Genomic DNA, 16,596 nt, shown 5'->3' on the forward strand with positions numbered 1-16,596 from the left:
TAAAAAATTCCAGTCAATCAGTAAGAAAAAGACTTGAAAAGACATTTAAAGAAAACTAATGACTAATAAAAAGGTATTCGATGTCATCAGTAATTATGTTAAAATAGATAACACTGGGGCACTTGGGTGGCTCAGCAGTTAAATGTATGCCTTTGGCTCAGGACGTGATCCTGGGGTCGTGGGACAAGTCCTACTAAGTCTCTGCCTCTCTCTGTGGGTCTCTCATGAATAAATAAAATCTTTAAAAAATAAAATAAAAATAAAATAGACAATACTATGCATGTAACAAGTTAGCTAAAATGGAGAAGCAGGACAGTACCAGATATTAGAGAAAATTGGGATAACAACTCTCATTCAGTCCTGGTGAGAATATGAATAACCACCCTGGAATATGTTTGTTATATGGTAAATCTGAAAACTACTAAGACTCCACATTTCTACTGCTAGATATATATTCTTCAGTAATGTGCTTATGTGTACCAGGAATCATGTATAAAAATACAAATGGCAGCATTACTCATAACATACAAAGAATGAAACCAATTCAAATATCTTATCAACAGTATACTGGCTATATTAAGTACTGTCCTACCATATACATTAACAAAATGAAGCAACTCTACAAATTAAAACAAACTAGAGCTATATAACATAAATGAATCTTAAAAACTGTCAAACAAAAGAAGCCCAACACCTGTAAAAATAGATGATTCTATTTACAAAACATTCAAAATCAGGGAAAACAAAATGATCCTTAATTTAAGGATGTAGACACAGGTAATAAAATTACAAACAAACAAAGGAATAACTGCCACAAACAACTAGACAATGGTTACCACCAAGGTACTGGAAGCAGGATAGGAGATATGATCCAGGAAAGGATTACAAGGGTCTCCTGAGGTATAGATTTGAAAACGATCTCTTCTCTAACCTGGTCACATCATTGCTCATGTTCACCTTCATATTCTTTACATTGTATATTTACGTTTCATAAACAGTTCTGTGTGTATCTTAAAATTTTTAAGAAATTTCAAAAAAAAATATTTCAAATTCTAACAGCAAAATAGTCATGAATATACACGATCACTATATTCTCTAAAAGGCAAGGTGAGACTATTTCCCTCACTTTCCAGAAAGGATACTGAAGCTTAGAAATATAAGTGTTGAAACCACATCTAGAACCCAAGGTCAAGGATTTTGCCACTAAAGTATTCACTACCCAGATTCTGCCTCTACAGAGGAGATGCATAGGAAAGAAATAGCGAACTTGGTATAAGTTCCCCCATATTTAAAAAATACTCCGAATAAGGCTCTTTAAGGCTTCCGGCAGGGACATTTTATTTTTTGGTTAAAGCCACATTGATAGAAATGCCATAAAAACAAACATGTAAACAAGGTATCAGAACTTTGGTTCACTGAAACACCTCACACCTAAAACATCTGAGGTACAAAGGCACCTTGCTAGGTGCTAGACAGCCTTACTCTGCTGCAGCCACTCTGACCCAAGGTGGCCAGAGGTGGCACAGGCTGACCAGAGAGGTCGGGACCCAGGTCACCCAGGACCCTCCCCAGTCGGCTCTCCCTTTGCTCCAGACAAACATTCACTCCAACAAAGACCTGAGTGACAGGGCCTGGAAAATACAAAGGTGTCTGTCATGTGGAACTTGAGGACGACATGGGCTGTGGGGCCGGGAAGGGCAGAAAAGGAAGTCAGTCAACTTCTGTTGATCCACATGGCCTCAAGAATTCCTGTCCTCGTTCATGGAACCACTTATTGGAGACTGTGAACAGAAAGAAAGTATGTTACAATCCTGTTGGTTAGTTTAGCAGCCAAAATGAATGACTCCTCCATGATGAATCCTGCACTGGGCCCTGGGACTCAAACTTGAGTAAGATATGGTCTCAAACCTCAAGTTGCTCATGAGCTGGTAAGGAAAACCTATGTATAAATAGATAACTGTTCAAAGGTCTGCCCATGAAAAAAGATAAATATGTGTACATTGCCATGGAAACTGAACCAAAGGACACCTAATCATGTGAGGGAAGAGGAGACTCCAGGCTGGGACATGGTGCTGAATAGGAGTTATCCAGGGAAGAAGATGGATTACCAGATGATTCATGTATCAAGGGAGTCCAGGAAGTGGGAAGAGGATGAGAAAGACATCAAGACATGAATAACCGTGATGTGTATGAAGGACCCCAAGCAGCTTGATATTATTGATAAAGAACTAAGATATAGAAGCTAAGGATGAGGAAGTCTGTCAGGACTGTGGAGGGCCTGGATGTCAACCTCAAGACCTGTGGGTCAGCAGATCTGGTCTGTGTGCTGTGGGTAAGAGAGCAGCAGAGCCAGTCCTAGCAGTCAGTCACCTAAAGCTGTGCCTCAAATCTACAGGAACCATTATTTCATTCCTTAACACAGACTCTTAGCATGATAAATAATGCACTACTGAAGCCATAGAGCTTTTAAAATATAAATGTATTTCTTTTTAAATTTTTTTTTAAATTTATGATAGTTACACACACACAGAGAGAGAGAGGCAGAGACACAGGCAGAGGGAGAAGCAGGCTCCATGCACCGGGAGCCCGACGTGGGATTCGATCCCGGGTCTCCAGGATCGCGCCCTGAGCCAAAGGCAGGCGCCAAACCGCTGCGCCACCCAGGGATCCCTATAAATGTATTTAGTTGAAAAAAATTAAACTGTCTACAAAGCTTATAGTGATAAACAGCAATCTCCTACCCACCCACCCCTTCCCGCTGCCAAACCCCACTTCTAGAGGACACTCAACTCCTTTAGTTGTTTCTTTTGACATTCAACCACATATTTCTTTTTTTTTTTATAACCACATATTTCTAAATAACATGCTGATACTGCTATCTCTTGACTTTCAATTTTGGAATTCTTCTATACTACCCCTAAGACACATTACATCTTCTATCTCCCCAACAGAATTAAATCACAAATTTTAATTACATTATCATTAATTGGGCAGCCCGGGTGGCTCAGCGGTTTAGCGCCACCTTCAGCCCAGGTCGTGATCCTGGAGACCCGGGATCCAGTCCCATGTCGGGCTCCCTGCATGGAGCCTGCTTCTTCCTCTGCCTGTGTCTCTGTACCTGCCTATCTCTCTCTCTCTCTCATGAATAAATAAATAAATAACTTTAAAAATAAATAAATAATCATTAACTGCTTACATTATCATATCACATAAATGTTGCTCATGCCTGAGCCACCTAATAGTGTACACGGACATTTCTTGTACGATTCTTTCTTTTCCCTAAAGTCAGCATTTGCTTCATTTAGATTCTAAATGCTTAATTTTCTGTGAACCTACCACTATTATCCCCAAAACTCTCCATGAGGGTATAAACTCCTTTCTGCAATCACTTCTATCATCCTGGTTCAAGCCTCCCCCTCACTCACCACAGCTGCTTTCAGAACAAAGCTCAAAGCTCTAATTTCAGCCTCCATGGTCTGGTCCCAGCCTCGAGCCTCATCTCCAGGCCCCTGTACCATAGTCCTCCCCTTACGTAAATGACAAAGGCAGCTGGTCCCCGAACCCAACATGCTGGTTCCATGTGGGCCTTGCTTGACTAGGAGACCTCTTCCCCATTCTGACTCCATTTCTCTCCCACTGCTCCCTCAGAACCCCTACCAGAGTCTACTCTTCTGGGAGCCATCCTGGGCCATAAGCAATGCTTATGTAGCTATTCTCCTCCTTGTAGCCTCCTCAGCTCTTGTGGGCATCTCTGAGAATATTTCCAACCAGCGTCCTGGCACAGAATCAGTTTTGTGGACAGCTACATGGCTGGATGAAACAACCAGTTAGCAGGAAAAAAACGAAAAACTCAAAAAGGAAGACATCTTGGCACTGTGAAAATACAGCAGCAGGTATCTCCCAAATCAGTCTGACCAAAAGTGCCCAGGCTAATCCACTTACCCCACTTGCAGCCCACAAGCACAGGACAGGCAGCGTGTCTTGTACGGTAGTCACCTTCCCCACTCCGCAGAAGGTTGTACCAGAATACAGCTGTACCCTAGGAAAAAAAGACAGCCCATCAGATAACACCTCCCTAAGCAGAAACACTCTCACTTTCCCATGTACAAAGGGACAGGACTCTGGGATTCCAACAATACAGAAGTATCCACCCTTCATGGTGGGGAGGATATTTAATAACCAAGCTTCTCCCAAAGGACTTCCCTTCCCACACCATCTCCCCAGATGGACACTAAAGCCAAAAAGTCAGAGCTCAAGCAGGAAGGGGATAAAGCCCCTCACAATAAGAATCAAGCAGGCCAGGGAATGGAACTGAGAGACATGAACAAGGTCTGAGCTATGCTCCAAACTGTGACCCACAAAAACTAGAACTTACCTTCTTAGGCCAAATTGCAGCCCCCAGATCAGGAAAAACAGTGGCACCACCAGCTTCTACATCACTCATCTGAGAATATAAGGCAGAGAGCTTGGCCCTTGTACTCAAAGTTCTCAGAGCAAGTGAGCCACAAAGGACCCAAGTATGCAGATTACCTTTCTCTGAGCAGGAGTGACACCACTTGAAGGCTCTGGTCCACAGCTGGCCCTCCCCCCAAGAAAAGCTCATCCCATACCCTAACCCTCCTAAACCCTGCTTAATCTATGCGGTTTTATTGGGATAGTCCCATGCCAGGGGTGCTTGAGAGCCGTAGCCCTGGGGAAGACCCATATCCTGGCCATCCTCAGATGGGAACAATCTGAGACTGTACACGGAAAATGCCGGACTGATGCCTGCTCTTGAATCCCCATCCAGCCTGCGCCATACCTAAGGCACTCTGCCCTTTGAGAAGCTCTACCCTAAAGCTCCCTGCTGCTCCCAACACCATCTGTAGCCCCCACTGTGGGCTTTGTTTCTCTGGTTCTAGTGCCACCCTCACCTTCCCAGAACAGCAGTTCTCCCCGGGGCCAGCCAGGTGAGCAGACAGAGAAGGCTCCACAGGTCCTGCTTTCTCCCAGTGAGGCCTCAAACTAAGTGGAACACAAGTTCCATGGAAGGGAGGCTACATTTATGCCCACAAAGCGTGCCTCAACTCATGCCCCAGGCACCACTTCTGTCTCAGCTGGCTGTCTTCAAGTTTTTTGTCTATAATGTAATAAAACGTGGAGTTTTAAAAATATTTCCACAGGTTGCATGCCAGACAGACTAAAGAGCACTCAACAGACATATGGTAAACGAATAAGATGAAAACCTTTGATGGCTTCTCACAGCCCTGGGGATCAAATCCAGGCTCTTTTCTAGAACCCAAAGCCCCCGTCTGTCTCAGCAGCCTCTCTCTCTCCACCCGCTCTCGTCTCAATTACTACCTCTGAGTCACACCAGTCTTCTTCCATTTTTCCAACATCCCCATCTCCTTCCCTCTTCCAGGTCTCCACACATTCTCCTCTCTGCCAGAAAGCATGTTCCACCAACAAATTTCCATTCAACCTTCAAGTCTCCACCAACATATTACTCCCCAGGGAGGCCTTCTCCGAATCTCAACCCTGAGCCACTTTTTCAAGGCATTTGTCACTATGCTAACTAAATGAATTACTGGCCCTATGGTTAAAGCAAGTCCCTCATGTTAGGCTGTAAACCCCACGAAAGACCCCACATGTCCTGCTCACTAGCATGGACATAAATCTTAACTTAAACAAGACACCAAAGGAAAAGATGGCCATGGGCTGCTGTCTCTAAGTTACCTAACAGTTTGTATGCCAATTTAGAATGGGCTAAGCAGAGGGGAAAGCAAATTGCTCCTCATATAGGATGTAAACCCAATGGCCTGTGGCTGGAGGATAGGCAGCAGCTGAGAGGCAGGCCACCAAGCTCTGGGAAAACACAGGGAGCTTTCATTTAAAAGGGCCTCATGGCAGCCTCCTCACTCTTCCTCCAAGGAGGGGACTCTCCAGGGCACTCACCCCAAAAATCCTGACTAGCACTGGGCCCATCAAAAGGAGCCAGGGATATGAAAGTCAGGGGTGTGGGTAAGCACACAGATGGGAACATCTGTGTCAACTCCCTACTCCAGCCAAGAAGAGTGCTGAGGGCCAGAGGGGCCCAGCCATGGAGCAACAGCTGATGGTGTCAGCCCTGACAGGAGTGGATCTAATATAGCACTCTGGCCCAGGTTCCCCGAAGGCCCATTTATTATTGCATGCATCATACTCACGTAGTTTAAGAACGTGGCCACACGATTCCCCGTCCCTAAACGCTTGAAAGCATCTTGCTCATTTTTCTATAAAATTAAGTGAGAATGAACAGGTGGACCTGGCCCCAGTACTTACATAGTTAAGAAACGTCGCTAACCTATTCCCTTCCGTTTTGAGGCCGCTGTCAAAAGGTCGCTGCAACAAATAACAACTTTCACCCACATTTGCAGATAATTCCACCCCCCAACTCACAAGACTGGGGCCAAAAGGGTCAAGGGAAGGCAATAAGCATGTATTCCATACATCAGCCTGGACCATGGGCCACGGCTGCAAAGGAAACCCTGGCCAGGGTACAGGGAAAGGGGGGGCAGGAACCAGGAACAGCTTTCACAAAGACCTAATGAGGTCCTATGCTTTACAGGGAAATAGCCAGGGTGCACTGGGTTCCACAGGCCCCAGACTTCCTGTGCCCCTTAGACTTTTCCAGTATCAAAGAGTTGGTCCTGGTAAGGTTTGCGGGCGGGGGGGGGGGGGGGGGGTGCCTAGTATAGAGACTGAAGTACTCAGAGAAGCTCCAGCTTTTTCAAAACAGCTGGAGCAGCGCCCTCTAGAAGTAGCCATGGTTTGGGCCTTACCCTAGAGAAGTCAAAATGTGGCTCATATTGTCCTCCCATTCCATAATTAGCAACCTGGTGGGAAAGAACAGCATCAGACCTTGTCAGCAGGATGAACAGTCCTGAAGCAGCCCATCTCCCCAGGAAGACTATCTCCCCACAACAACAGAAAACACTGTACCCCTTAATAACCAGAACCCCCAAGTGCATCTTCTCTAAGGTGGATGGTAACTATGCCCTGCCAGCACAGGCAGACCAAATGGTTCAAATGTACCTACAGCCATGTCCAAGAGTAAGGCCACAGCATAAATGGGGTTTCCCAAACACAAGATGGGGAACCTGCAGACAGCCACTGTGGAGAAACTCCAGCCCTTTAGGGACACTCAGATGGCAGGAGAGAGAGCTTTCCTAAAGGCAGGGCGTGGCCTACGTGTTTGCAAGACAATAGGAAGGTAATCCAGAGGAAAGACAACAAACCCAAGACAGGAACTTTTTTCTTATGCTAGTTTGGGAGCTCCTCAGTACCTGACACTGCTCCTGCCACCTGTGTCACTGTGCCCTGGTTACTGTTCCTGGTGAAACTGAGCAGGGAAAATATATCCCACTCCCTTTCACAGTGGCTCACCGCATAGAGCAGTTCTGCATCCAAGTGAAACAGCAGGACAGACAGCCGACAGTGGTCCCAGTGGGAGCCTGGACCTGAAGCAGCACCTGAGCCATCTTAGCTTCAGCAACTACCAGATTGTCATTGATTAGATTATAAACTATAAACACCTGACTGAGCAGTTTATCAGCACAATCTAAGTCTTAAGTCACAAATGGTTATTCTAGCCACAGTGGTCAGAATGAGACAAAATTCAAGATGAAGTACAGAATTTGACATGGAAGCTGACAGATAAAGTGATACCACCAATGTCCATCTGGGAACATCTGGCTACTGTTTCTTTCTGAAGCCCTAAAAACCTCTGGGGCTCAGCTATTAGTCTTCAGGAAGTTGGTATGTTTTGCATATCCTTTTTGGCGATTCCAAGAGTCAGATGTGAGATTTTGTAAAACTGGAAATAATGAAGACCTATAGACATGAGGGAGAGAGAGGGAGGGGGTACTTTACAAGAAAGAAAATCCTCCTCTTTAAAAAGAAAGCAATATGCATCAAATGTGATGTAGTGCAGAATTTGGAAAGCATGATTTTCAGTGTCCACATAATTTAAAATTTTGATATGAAGAATCAGTGGATGAAAATATACTATCATGGGCTGCTTTAGCCTTCAAGATTCCTACACCAAAAATACCTGGAAATTCTATCAACAGTGTGAAGTGGCCAGGTTCAACAGGTGGCCTTAAGGCTGAACGTATATCTAAGGAGGGAAGTGCTACAGCAGTTGATAAAGTGATATTGCAAACACTTTCTTTGGGTCCCGTTGTTGAAAACTTGGAAGAAAATTTTAAACATGACTGGAATTATCATGCCAATGCACTATGCAAAATTTGATCACCGCTTACTGCTGGAACTACAGGGTATGGCTGTACTTTCTAATATTCCCATTTGTGGGATGGGATGCTTTAAACTTGTAGATCCCTCGGAGAGAAAGAAGCTGCATTGCTATAGCAGGTTCATCTTTTTAGTTTTGGGAATCACATTTGATCGTCTGCTGATACTATTGTGTCTATACTATTTATTGTCCGCAAAGAATGCAAGTGTCATAGGAGCTTCTGGATTTGCAATCAGCTTCACCATCTGGGCAAACTCAGAACTTTAATAACAAGCAACTATCCATCAAACCTGATTCCTTGGCTAAAATTAACAAGTCAGGAAATGATAGGTGTTGGAGAAGATGTGGAGAAAGGGAAACCCTCTTATACTCCTGCTGACAATGCAAGGTGGTACAGCCACGCTGGAAAACCATATGGAAGTTCCTCAAAAAGTTGAAAATAGAGCTACCCTACAACCCAGCAATGGCACTACTAGTATTTACCCCAAAGACACAAATGTAGTGATCTGAAGGGGCAGTTGCACCAATGTTTCTAGCAGCAATGTCCACAAAACCCAAACTATGCAAAGAACCCAGATGTCCATTGACAGATGAATGGATAAGGAATATATATACATACACACACACACACACACACAATGAAATATTACTCAGCCATTTTAAAAAAAGAAATCTTGCCATTTGCAATGACATGGATGGAACTGATATTATGTTAAACAAAATAAGTCTATCCAGAGAAAAAAAATTATCATATGATTTCATTCATATGCAGAATTTAAGAAACAAGACAGAGGAGCATAGGGTAAGGGAAGAGAAAAATAAAACGAAATCAGAGAGGGAGACAAACCATAAGAGACTCTTAACTCTAGGAAACAAACTGAGGGTGGCTGGAAAGGAGGTGGGGGGAATAGGATAACTGGGTGATAGGCATTAAGGAGGGCATGTAATGTAATGAGCACTGGATGTTTTATACAACTGATGAATCACTGAACTCTGCCTCTGAAACTAGTAATATACTATATGCTAATTAACTGAATTTAAATTTATAAATAAATAAATCCCCCACCCCCTCCTCCCACAAGAAAACTGATTCCTGTGAGGAAGCATTCATTTGAATCTTTAGATGTGTTGTTACGAAATTAGAAGAGCCAGTCATTTGAAAAATGGGTAATTTATGATACTGAGATCAGAGTGAAGACCAAAAACAATGGTCAGAAATTACTCTTTTAGAAAGGCTGAGACATCCAATCAGAAGTGCCCTCAATCTTAGAGAATTCCTTCAGTGTAGCATCAGATAAGCCTTCATCCAATTCATAAGAAACCCTCAATTGCTCTTTTTTTTCCCAAATGATCTAGTGCAAACACATCAACTTCAGATGAAAGAGTGTCAACAGGGAGCAGAAGAACCAACTCCTTTCCAGATCCCTAACATTCTGAGGGACCATGGAGTACAGGCTCTTGCTAGTGCCTAGGCACTGACTATACTTCAACCAATCCACAACAAATAAGCACTTAGAAGAAGGTGCTGACACCCAGGTTCCTGTCCCCCAGACCATGTAGGGTCAGGTCAAAGCTTTCAACACTGTTGGCTGGCAAAGGAAATGCCAAAATAGTTCGAAGAAGAAGGCAAACAAAAATAGGGTTTCAGCCCCTAGACAGCTATAGTCTGGGTCTTCCAGAAGAGCCTTGATTTTAAGAGTCCCTCCACAGGGAGTCCTGGCATTCAGATCCCACTCATTACTGACCTACAACATGATGAGCCAAACAAGATGGAGCCAGGGTTGTGGCAGAGAAGCTAGTCCAAGTTTTATACTGCCTTCTCAGCTGCATGTGAGATAGGGTACAGAGGGTATAGCCCGGGAGCCAGCCAAGATGGCAACAGGGGCATAGATCCCATCTAGTCTTCTCAGCCCATTGGTCCAGAGTATGGAATTAGCCAATCAAGCAGAATGCTGTCCTCCATGGTGGCCATGAGAGTCCTAACACTGGCTCTGAGAGTGGCAGATGTGTTAACAACAACAGATATGCTCCATGAAGATATGAATCACAACAATGCCAACAGAAATGAACTTAGTGCAGTGAGAATCTCTACTGCTCTTGAAATGGTGCAAGTGGGAGATGTGGCAAAAGCTCCCTTCGATGTACTTGTTTATAGAACTACTTTAAAATTAAATTAAGTTTGTGGTGCCTGTGTGGCTCAGTCGATTAAGGACCCAATTCTCGATTTCGGCTCAGGTCACGATCTCAGGGTCATGAGATCAAGCCCCATGTCACGCTCTGTGCTTAGCACGGAGTCTGCTTGAGATTCTCTCTCCCTCTGCCTCTGCCCCTCTCCCTGCTTGTACACATACCTGCACAGTCTCTCTCAATAAATAAATATTTTAAAAGAAATGCCAAAAAGAAAGAAAAGAAAAGAAAAGAAAAGAAAAGGAAAGAAAGAAAGAAAGAAAGAAAGAAAGAAAGAAAGAAAGAAAGAAAGAAAGAAAGAAAGAAAGAAAGAAAAAAGAAAGAAAAGAAAGAAAAAGAAATGCCAGTGAAACTTCTCTGGAGGTGTCTCAGGTCAACACTTTACAACAGAACCCAGATGTTCCAATGTTCAGAAGGGAGCATGGCCAAAACTGATTTTTTTTTTTAAGATTTATTTATTCATGAGAGAGAGAGAGAGAGAGAGAGAGAGAGAGAGAGAGGCAGAGACACAGGCAGAAGGAGAAGCAGGCTCCATGCAGGGAGCCTGACATGGGACTCAATCCCGGGTCTCCAGGATCACACCCTGGGCCGAAGGTGGCGCTAAATCGCTGGGCCACAGGCGCTGCCCCCAAAACTGATTTGAACTCAATATATACCAGAGGATACATTATTAGGAGCTCTACCCAGCTGCCATGTCTTCACAATCACCTTTGAAATAAAGGCAGAAAGCCAGGGTTCCAAAGGGGCTACTTTGAAAAAAGCTCCTCACTCTCATCAGCCTCTTCAGACCTCACTTTTTCTACCAATGGATCACAGAACCCTTTATTTACCTCTAAGTGCGTATGAACCATAGGCATCAGAACTATGACCTTTGCAGATATTTATAACTCTCTTAGCAGTGTCTCTAAAACAACTCAGGATTTCAGCTTCCATAGTCAAGAGAGACAAATGGGTCTGCCATGCCCACCACTGAACCCTAGCTCCTAGTATGATACTCAGCACACAGAAGACAACCAATATCTGTTGAATGATAACTGATGGAATGACAGTAGGCATGCTTAATTCTGGCTTCCCCGTGTGAGGTCACTCCATATTCACAGCACTGTGCAGTCACATAGTTCACTGGGAAAGCTCCCCAACGCCTGGCTTGGGGCACCCTGGGAGACCATCTGCCCAGAAATGTTCCCACTTCCCAACTATAGGGGCCAGGCGTACCTGCAGCAGTTCTGCAGTCTTTACTGTCAGTCCTGTGATGTGCTGCATCCGAAGATTCACTCGAGCCACAACAGGGTCATCATCTTCCTCCAGCCACGAGCTAAGCCAAGAAAAGGAAAGTGGAGAAGGTAGCTTAGATGAGGTCTTACACTCTCCCCCTAGAGTCAGGGCCAGGACTACCAGGCAACACAGGTGTGTATTCTAAGTAGGGAAATACCAGCAAGTAGAACAAGCCAAGCCAAGCTCCCTTCAGTAGAAACTAGAAAGCCCTGTAGATAGGGTTTGAGCAGCCATCATCCCCCACCCCACCCCACCCCCACCATCACCTCTGCTAACCTTTTGGAAACTCTGTAGCTGGCAACAGTGAGGACGCCTGTCTTGGGATCACGGACAGTGGCTCGTGCAAGCTGGAAGGCAGGAAGAAAGGGCAGACTTATCTTTCTTTGCCTTGAGTGTTTTCCTAGAGAGACCGGGACCAGATCTGCCATTCAGACCAACTGGGAAAACAAGTTTTTCAGGCAGTGGCCCTAGACAAGGCACCATGATCCTGCAAGCCAGGGAAAAGCAATAGTCTGAGGCCTCCACATTCCTGTTCTGCTGTGAGACCCTGGCCATTGCCATGCTCAGTCACTGCCGAGCCCTGCTCCCACCCAGGTCTGTGCTGTCTGTAGAATTATGCCTATGGACTCTCCTTTGTCCATTCACCCATCTGCCTGGACAGATTGCCTTCTCACCAGGCATACATACCGCCCCTGCCTGAGCACCACCTTTGCTTGACCTGGTCCTTTTGAACCACAGCGACCTTCTCTGCCAAGAAACTATGATCCTGCTGCAGCACCTCCCACTGGGCTTCCACCGCTGTGAAGAGCAAAGAAGGGAGGCACACTTTCTACTCAGCAGCCTCACAAGATCAGATGGTAGAATCTAGAAAGGATCATACAGGCTGAAATATGTGACCTGCTGCCTGGAAGCCACTTATCTCACATGTATGCTAATGTACACACATCCACCAACACCCCTAACCTACCTCAGAGGCTCTGAATCTCCACAGACAGGTACAGTGATGCTCCCAGGAAGCACTTGATACTCAAAGCCATCTCTGCCATGATTCAGCTGTGTACTGTCCTAATGACCTCACATGGGTGGAACCAAAGACCCAGATACCCCCACCCCTACAGCACTTCCCCTTAATTTCCATAAATACTTAATGAGCACCTACTACGTGGCCGGTACTACACCGGGTGACCAAGACATGGGCCCTGTCCTCGTGCAATTCCGTCAAGTGGGGAAGGCAGAAAACTAGCTGCCCAACTGCAGCCCAACATGAAGAGAGCGGCAAATGGAGTCAGTTTAATGTCTGCAGGAGCTCAGTCTATACTATACTCAGGAATGGTCAGGGGGAGATCACCTAGCTGAAATACGTGCCGGGTAAGCAGGAGTTAGCCAAGTAGGGGAACATGACAGGAACAGGGAAGGAACAGCAATGCTGAGGCCCAGGGATGAAAGTGGGTGTGTGATACCATGACTGTGGATTAGATGTTAGAGGAAAGAGATGAGAATAGGCCAAAGAGGCAAGTGGGGACTGGGCCTGGAAGCAACTTTGTGGCAAATAACAAACAGAGAAGGCAGGTAAGGCACACTCACAATCAGAATGTGGACACCTCTGGGAAAGCTGAGTAACGTAGGGCAAAAGTGGTAACAAGGCAGCCAGCGAGGAGCTCAAGCAGAGATCAAGGCAAGAGTTGATGGTAGAAGGGATGGAGAGGTGTGGCTGGATCAGAAGATTGGCCAGGAGATCCCGTAACCAGGATGCTGCGCTACTGCAGCAATTTCTGGGCAACCCAACAGTGTGCCGAGGGCAGAGGGCTTCCCCAAGCTCCTGTGTACGATTCCTCCTGATGACAAGTGCAGCTGCAGCCAAACCCCCTCCAAATATCGGAGTCTCAACACTGGCTTGACATCCACAAGGAGGCTGTGGGGAAGCTGTGTTCTGCTCCCAGAGACAGGCAGAGCTATTCTGAAAGCAGGCCAAGGACCTAAAAAAGCAGCTGCCAGGCATTCCCTGCAGACTAAGGTAAGCTCATGGGCCCTACCTCAAAGCCAGAATAGCATGTGTCCCTCACAGGCTCCAGAAAGGAGAGGTCAGCTTGTAGTGGCTCATGTCATGGCTTCAATTCAAAGACAAGTTCTCCCAACACTCTCCCCACACTGCCCCTGCCACACACATATGCACACACAAACCCCACATGAATACACACACAGAAATGTTTCAGTGCCTTGGCCTGAGGGACAAGTGAGGAATCTCTCAAAAGGTCCTGGCATAACAATCTCTCTCGCCTGACAACCAGGGAAACAGTTTTCTTCCTTGGAGGACTTTGCAGCTGACCCAGGGAGTGGAAAGGGTGGGTCTGGGTCCCCATTCTCCACACACTTTGGCTAGACCATCCCTCAGCAACCTCAATGATTGATTCTGGGCACTAGATGTCCTTGTACCTCAAGCCAAGGTCACTTCAGGATGAGGTGCAGAGGCCAGGATAGGAACCTATTTTCCATCTCCCCACGAGTGTAGGACCTCTTGCTACTACAAGTCTATTAGAAGCAGAGTAATAGGGGATCCAGCTAAATCTCCCCCTCCCCCCCCGCCCCCCCGCCGCCCTGTAATCACCAGAGATAGGAAAAGGGTGTGCACATGGCAGGAACTGGTTCTCTTTAAATGACGTCAAATGTGAACAAATCTTCCATGAACCAGAAATACAAAAATAATTTTATAGCCTGATGACGTACGTACAAAACAAACAGCCAACTGCATACTTAGCAGTGAAATAACAGAGGAATCCCCAGGAAATTCAGAAACAAGACCAGGATGCCAACAGTTAACAATGCTCAAGGAGTTCTGAGCAGTTCAACAAGATGATAAAAACAATGGAACTATAATGATTAGGAAGGAGAAAACAAAATTTTCCTTATTTGTAGCTGATGATCATGTCTGAACAACCCAAGAGAATCAGCTAAAAATCAAAAGAGGAAAAGTGAGTTGAACAAGTGGCAGCAATCTTCACAGATCTGTTTGCTTGTGGGTAAAATGAAGACAGTGACACAACACAGTGTGCTTAACAGATATGATACTTAATATATGTTAAGCACTTAGAATAGGGCCTGTCACACCTAAGAATTCAGGAACACAGGGGCAGCAGGGTGGCTCAGTCGGTTAAGCATCCAACTCTTGATTTCAGCTCAGGTCATGATCTCAGGGTTGTGAGAAGGAGCCCTGAGAAGGCTCCGCGCTCAGCGGGAGTTTGAGATTCTTTCCCTCTAACCTCCCCCCACCACATTCAATCACATGTGCTCTCAAAAAAATTAATTCAAAAAAAAAAAAACCTCAATAAACATTAGCTGTGGGGGATCCCTAGGTGGCTCAGTGGTTTAGCGCTGCCTTTGGCCCAGGGTGTGATCCTGGAGTCCCTGGATCGAGTCCCACGTCAGGCTCCCTGCATGGAACCTGCTCCTCCCTCTGCCTGTGTCTCTGCCTTTCTCTCTCTCTCTGTGTCTCTCATGAATAAATAAATAAAATTAAAAAAAAAAAAACATTAGCTGTGACTATAAAATATATTTTATAATTAATACTTCAATATATAATAGTAAACTAATACAACACAACCAGTAAAAATATGGTAATTAAAAAAACAACAAAAAACATACCTAGGAATAAACTTAACAAGAAATGTACTAGGCATTTATGAAAAAGTTTACAAGATATAAATAAATGGAGAGACCTAGAATGCTTGTGAATGAGAAGACTGCATACTGTTCTTCCTCCAAGTCAATCACTTCTTCACAGTACTAACTGGGACCTCCATATGACCCAGGCTGGCAGCATCTATGGCAGTTCCCCCAAAACTCACTCACACACCAGTCCCCACCAGGTGAGCTGACACTTCCTGCTGTGGACAGGCCCTGCTCCCAAGGAGTCCTTCTGTCATAGCACTTGGCTGTCCACATTGGTTTCTTCAGTTTTCCTTGCCACTGGACCATGAACCCAGAAAGTCATACTGAGTCTGCAGTACCAGAGCACCTAGACAGCAGACTTGTGCTAGGTATCAGCAAAGGCCAGAAGAGTAAGCAAACAAACCACCCTATGATACACCCCATGATACAAGGGATTAGGCACCCAGGAAGGAACTGCAGAGATACCTACTTTGGGTTTCGCGATCTCCTTGATCCTCTCGATTTCCTCATCAGACATGACATCATAATACCTGACGATATGCGGGCTGTCCCACTCATCCTCCTCTTTGAAGGGGGCGATGAGCAGCTGTGGTGTCCTGTTGCCATGGTGGTACCTACAGAAAAGCCTCTTCTGCCTCCGGGGAGTCTAGGGAGCATACACAGCAATAGGCTCTGAGCATAGTGAGTCCTAATCCTGGGTCCCAGGCTGGCTGGCTGGCTGGCTGGCTGCAGGTATAGGTCTCACACCCCATGTCCAGCAGCTGTCCCTCCTGCCCCACCACAGATAGAAACAAAAGCCTTTCAGCTTGAATGAGAGAAATGATACCCTATAAATCATGTCATGTTTTCTCTCTTGCAAGGTCCTGTGGCACAGGATAATCCCTGATCCTTCTCACAGAGATATGAGTAAGTCAGAAGGGCTGAGGCATGAGAGAGGCCATTCTAGGTAGAGAAGCCACTGGGAGGAATGTAGATATGCAGGGACAAGGCCCAGAAATCATCTCATACCTGAGCCTCCTGAGGAAGCACTAGGATCCCAGGACTTTCAAAACTCAGTGACACCAGAGACTAAGACTAAGCCGTTAGGTCTGCGTCTTAACCAGAGACCACAGTTTCCCATGGGGCACATCCACACCCATGGTTTTCCTCACAGCAGGAGTTGATCAGAAGGTAGGCATGTTGGGGTAGGGAGAGGA

The 16,596-nt window shown here is 45.5% G+C and overlaps 1 protein-coding gene across 5 annotated transcripts in view; it reads right to left on the bottom strand.

The window, feature by feature from the left end:
- Positions 1 to 1,313: 1,313 nt before the first annotated feature.
- Positions 1,314 to 16,596, bottom strand: part of P4HA2 (prolyl 4-hydroxylase subunit alpha 2) — a 33,293-nt gene continuing 18,010 nt past the window's right edge. For 3 of the 5 annotated variants that reach the window (XM_038552108.1, XM_038552107.1, XM_038552109.1), the window contains exons 9-16: positions 15,870 to 16,046; positions 12,011 to 12,081; positions 11,675 to 11,774; positions 6,801 to 6,854; positions 6,186 to 6,251; positions 4,376 to 4,444; positions 3,943 to 4,039; positions 1,314 to 1,781 (exon numbers count right to left, since the gene is read on the bottom strand). In XM_038552108.1, coding sequence (XP_038408036.1) covers positions 1,711 to 1,781; positions 3,943 to 4,039; positions 4,376 to 4,444; positions 6,186 to 6,251; positions 6,801 to 6,854; positions 11,675 to 11,774; positions 12,011 to 12,081; positions 15,870 to 16,046 — 705 coding nt within the window. In that variant the 3' untranslated portion in view covers positions 1,314 to 1,710. Of the gene's footprint in view, positions 1,782 to 3,942; positions 4,040 to 4,375; positions 4,445 to 6,185; positions 6,252 to 6,300; positions 6,361 to 6,800; positions 6,855 to 11,674; positions 11,775 to 12,010; positions 12,082 to 15,869; positions 16,047 to 16,596 lie in introns of all 5 variants that reach the window. The other 2 variants (XM_038552111.1, XM_038552110.1) reach the window with 2 other exon arrangements.

The sequence above is a fragment of the Canis lupus genome, chromosome 11 (assembly GCF_011100685.1).
Source record: "Canis lupus familiaris isolate Mischka breed German Shepherd chromosome 11, alternate assembly UU_Cfam_GSD_1.0, whole genome shotgun sequence".
Taxonomy (NCBI): Eukaryota; Metazoa; Chordata; class Mammalia; order Carnivora; family Canidae; genus Canis; species Canis lupus.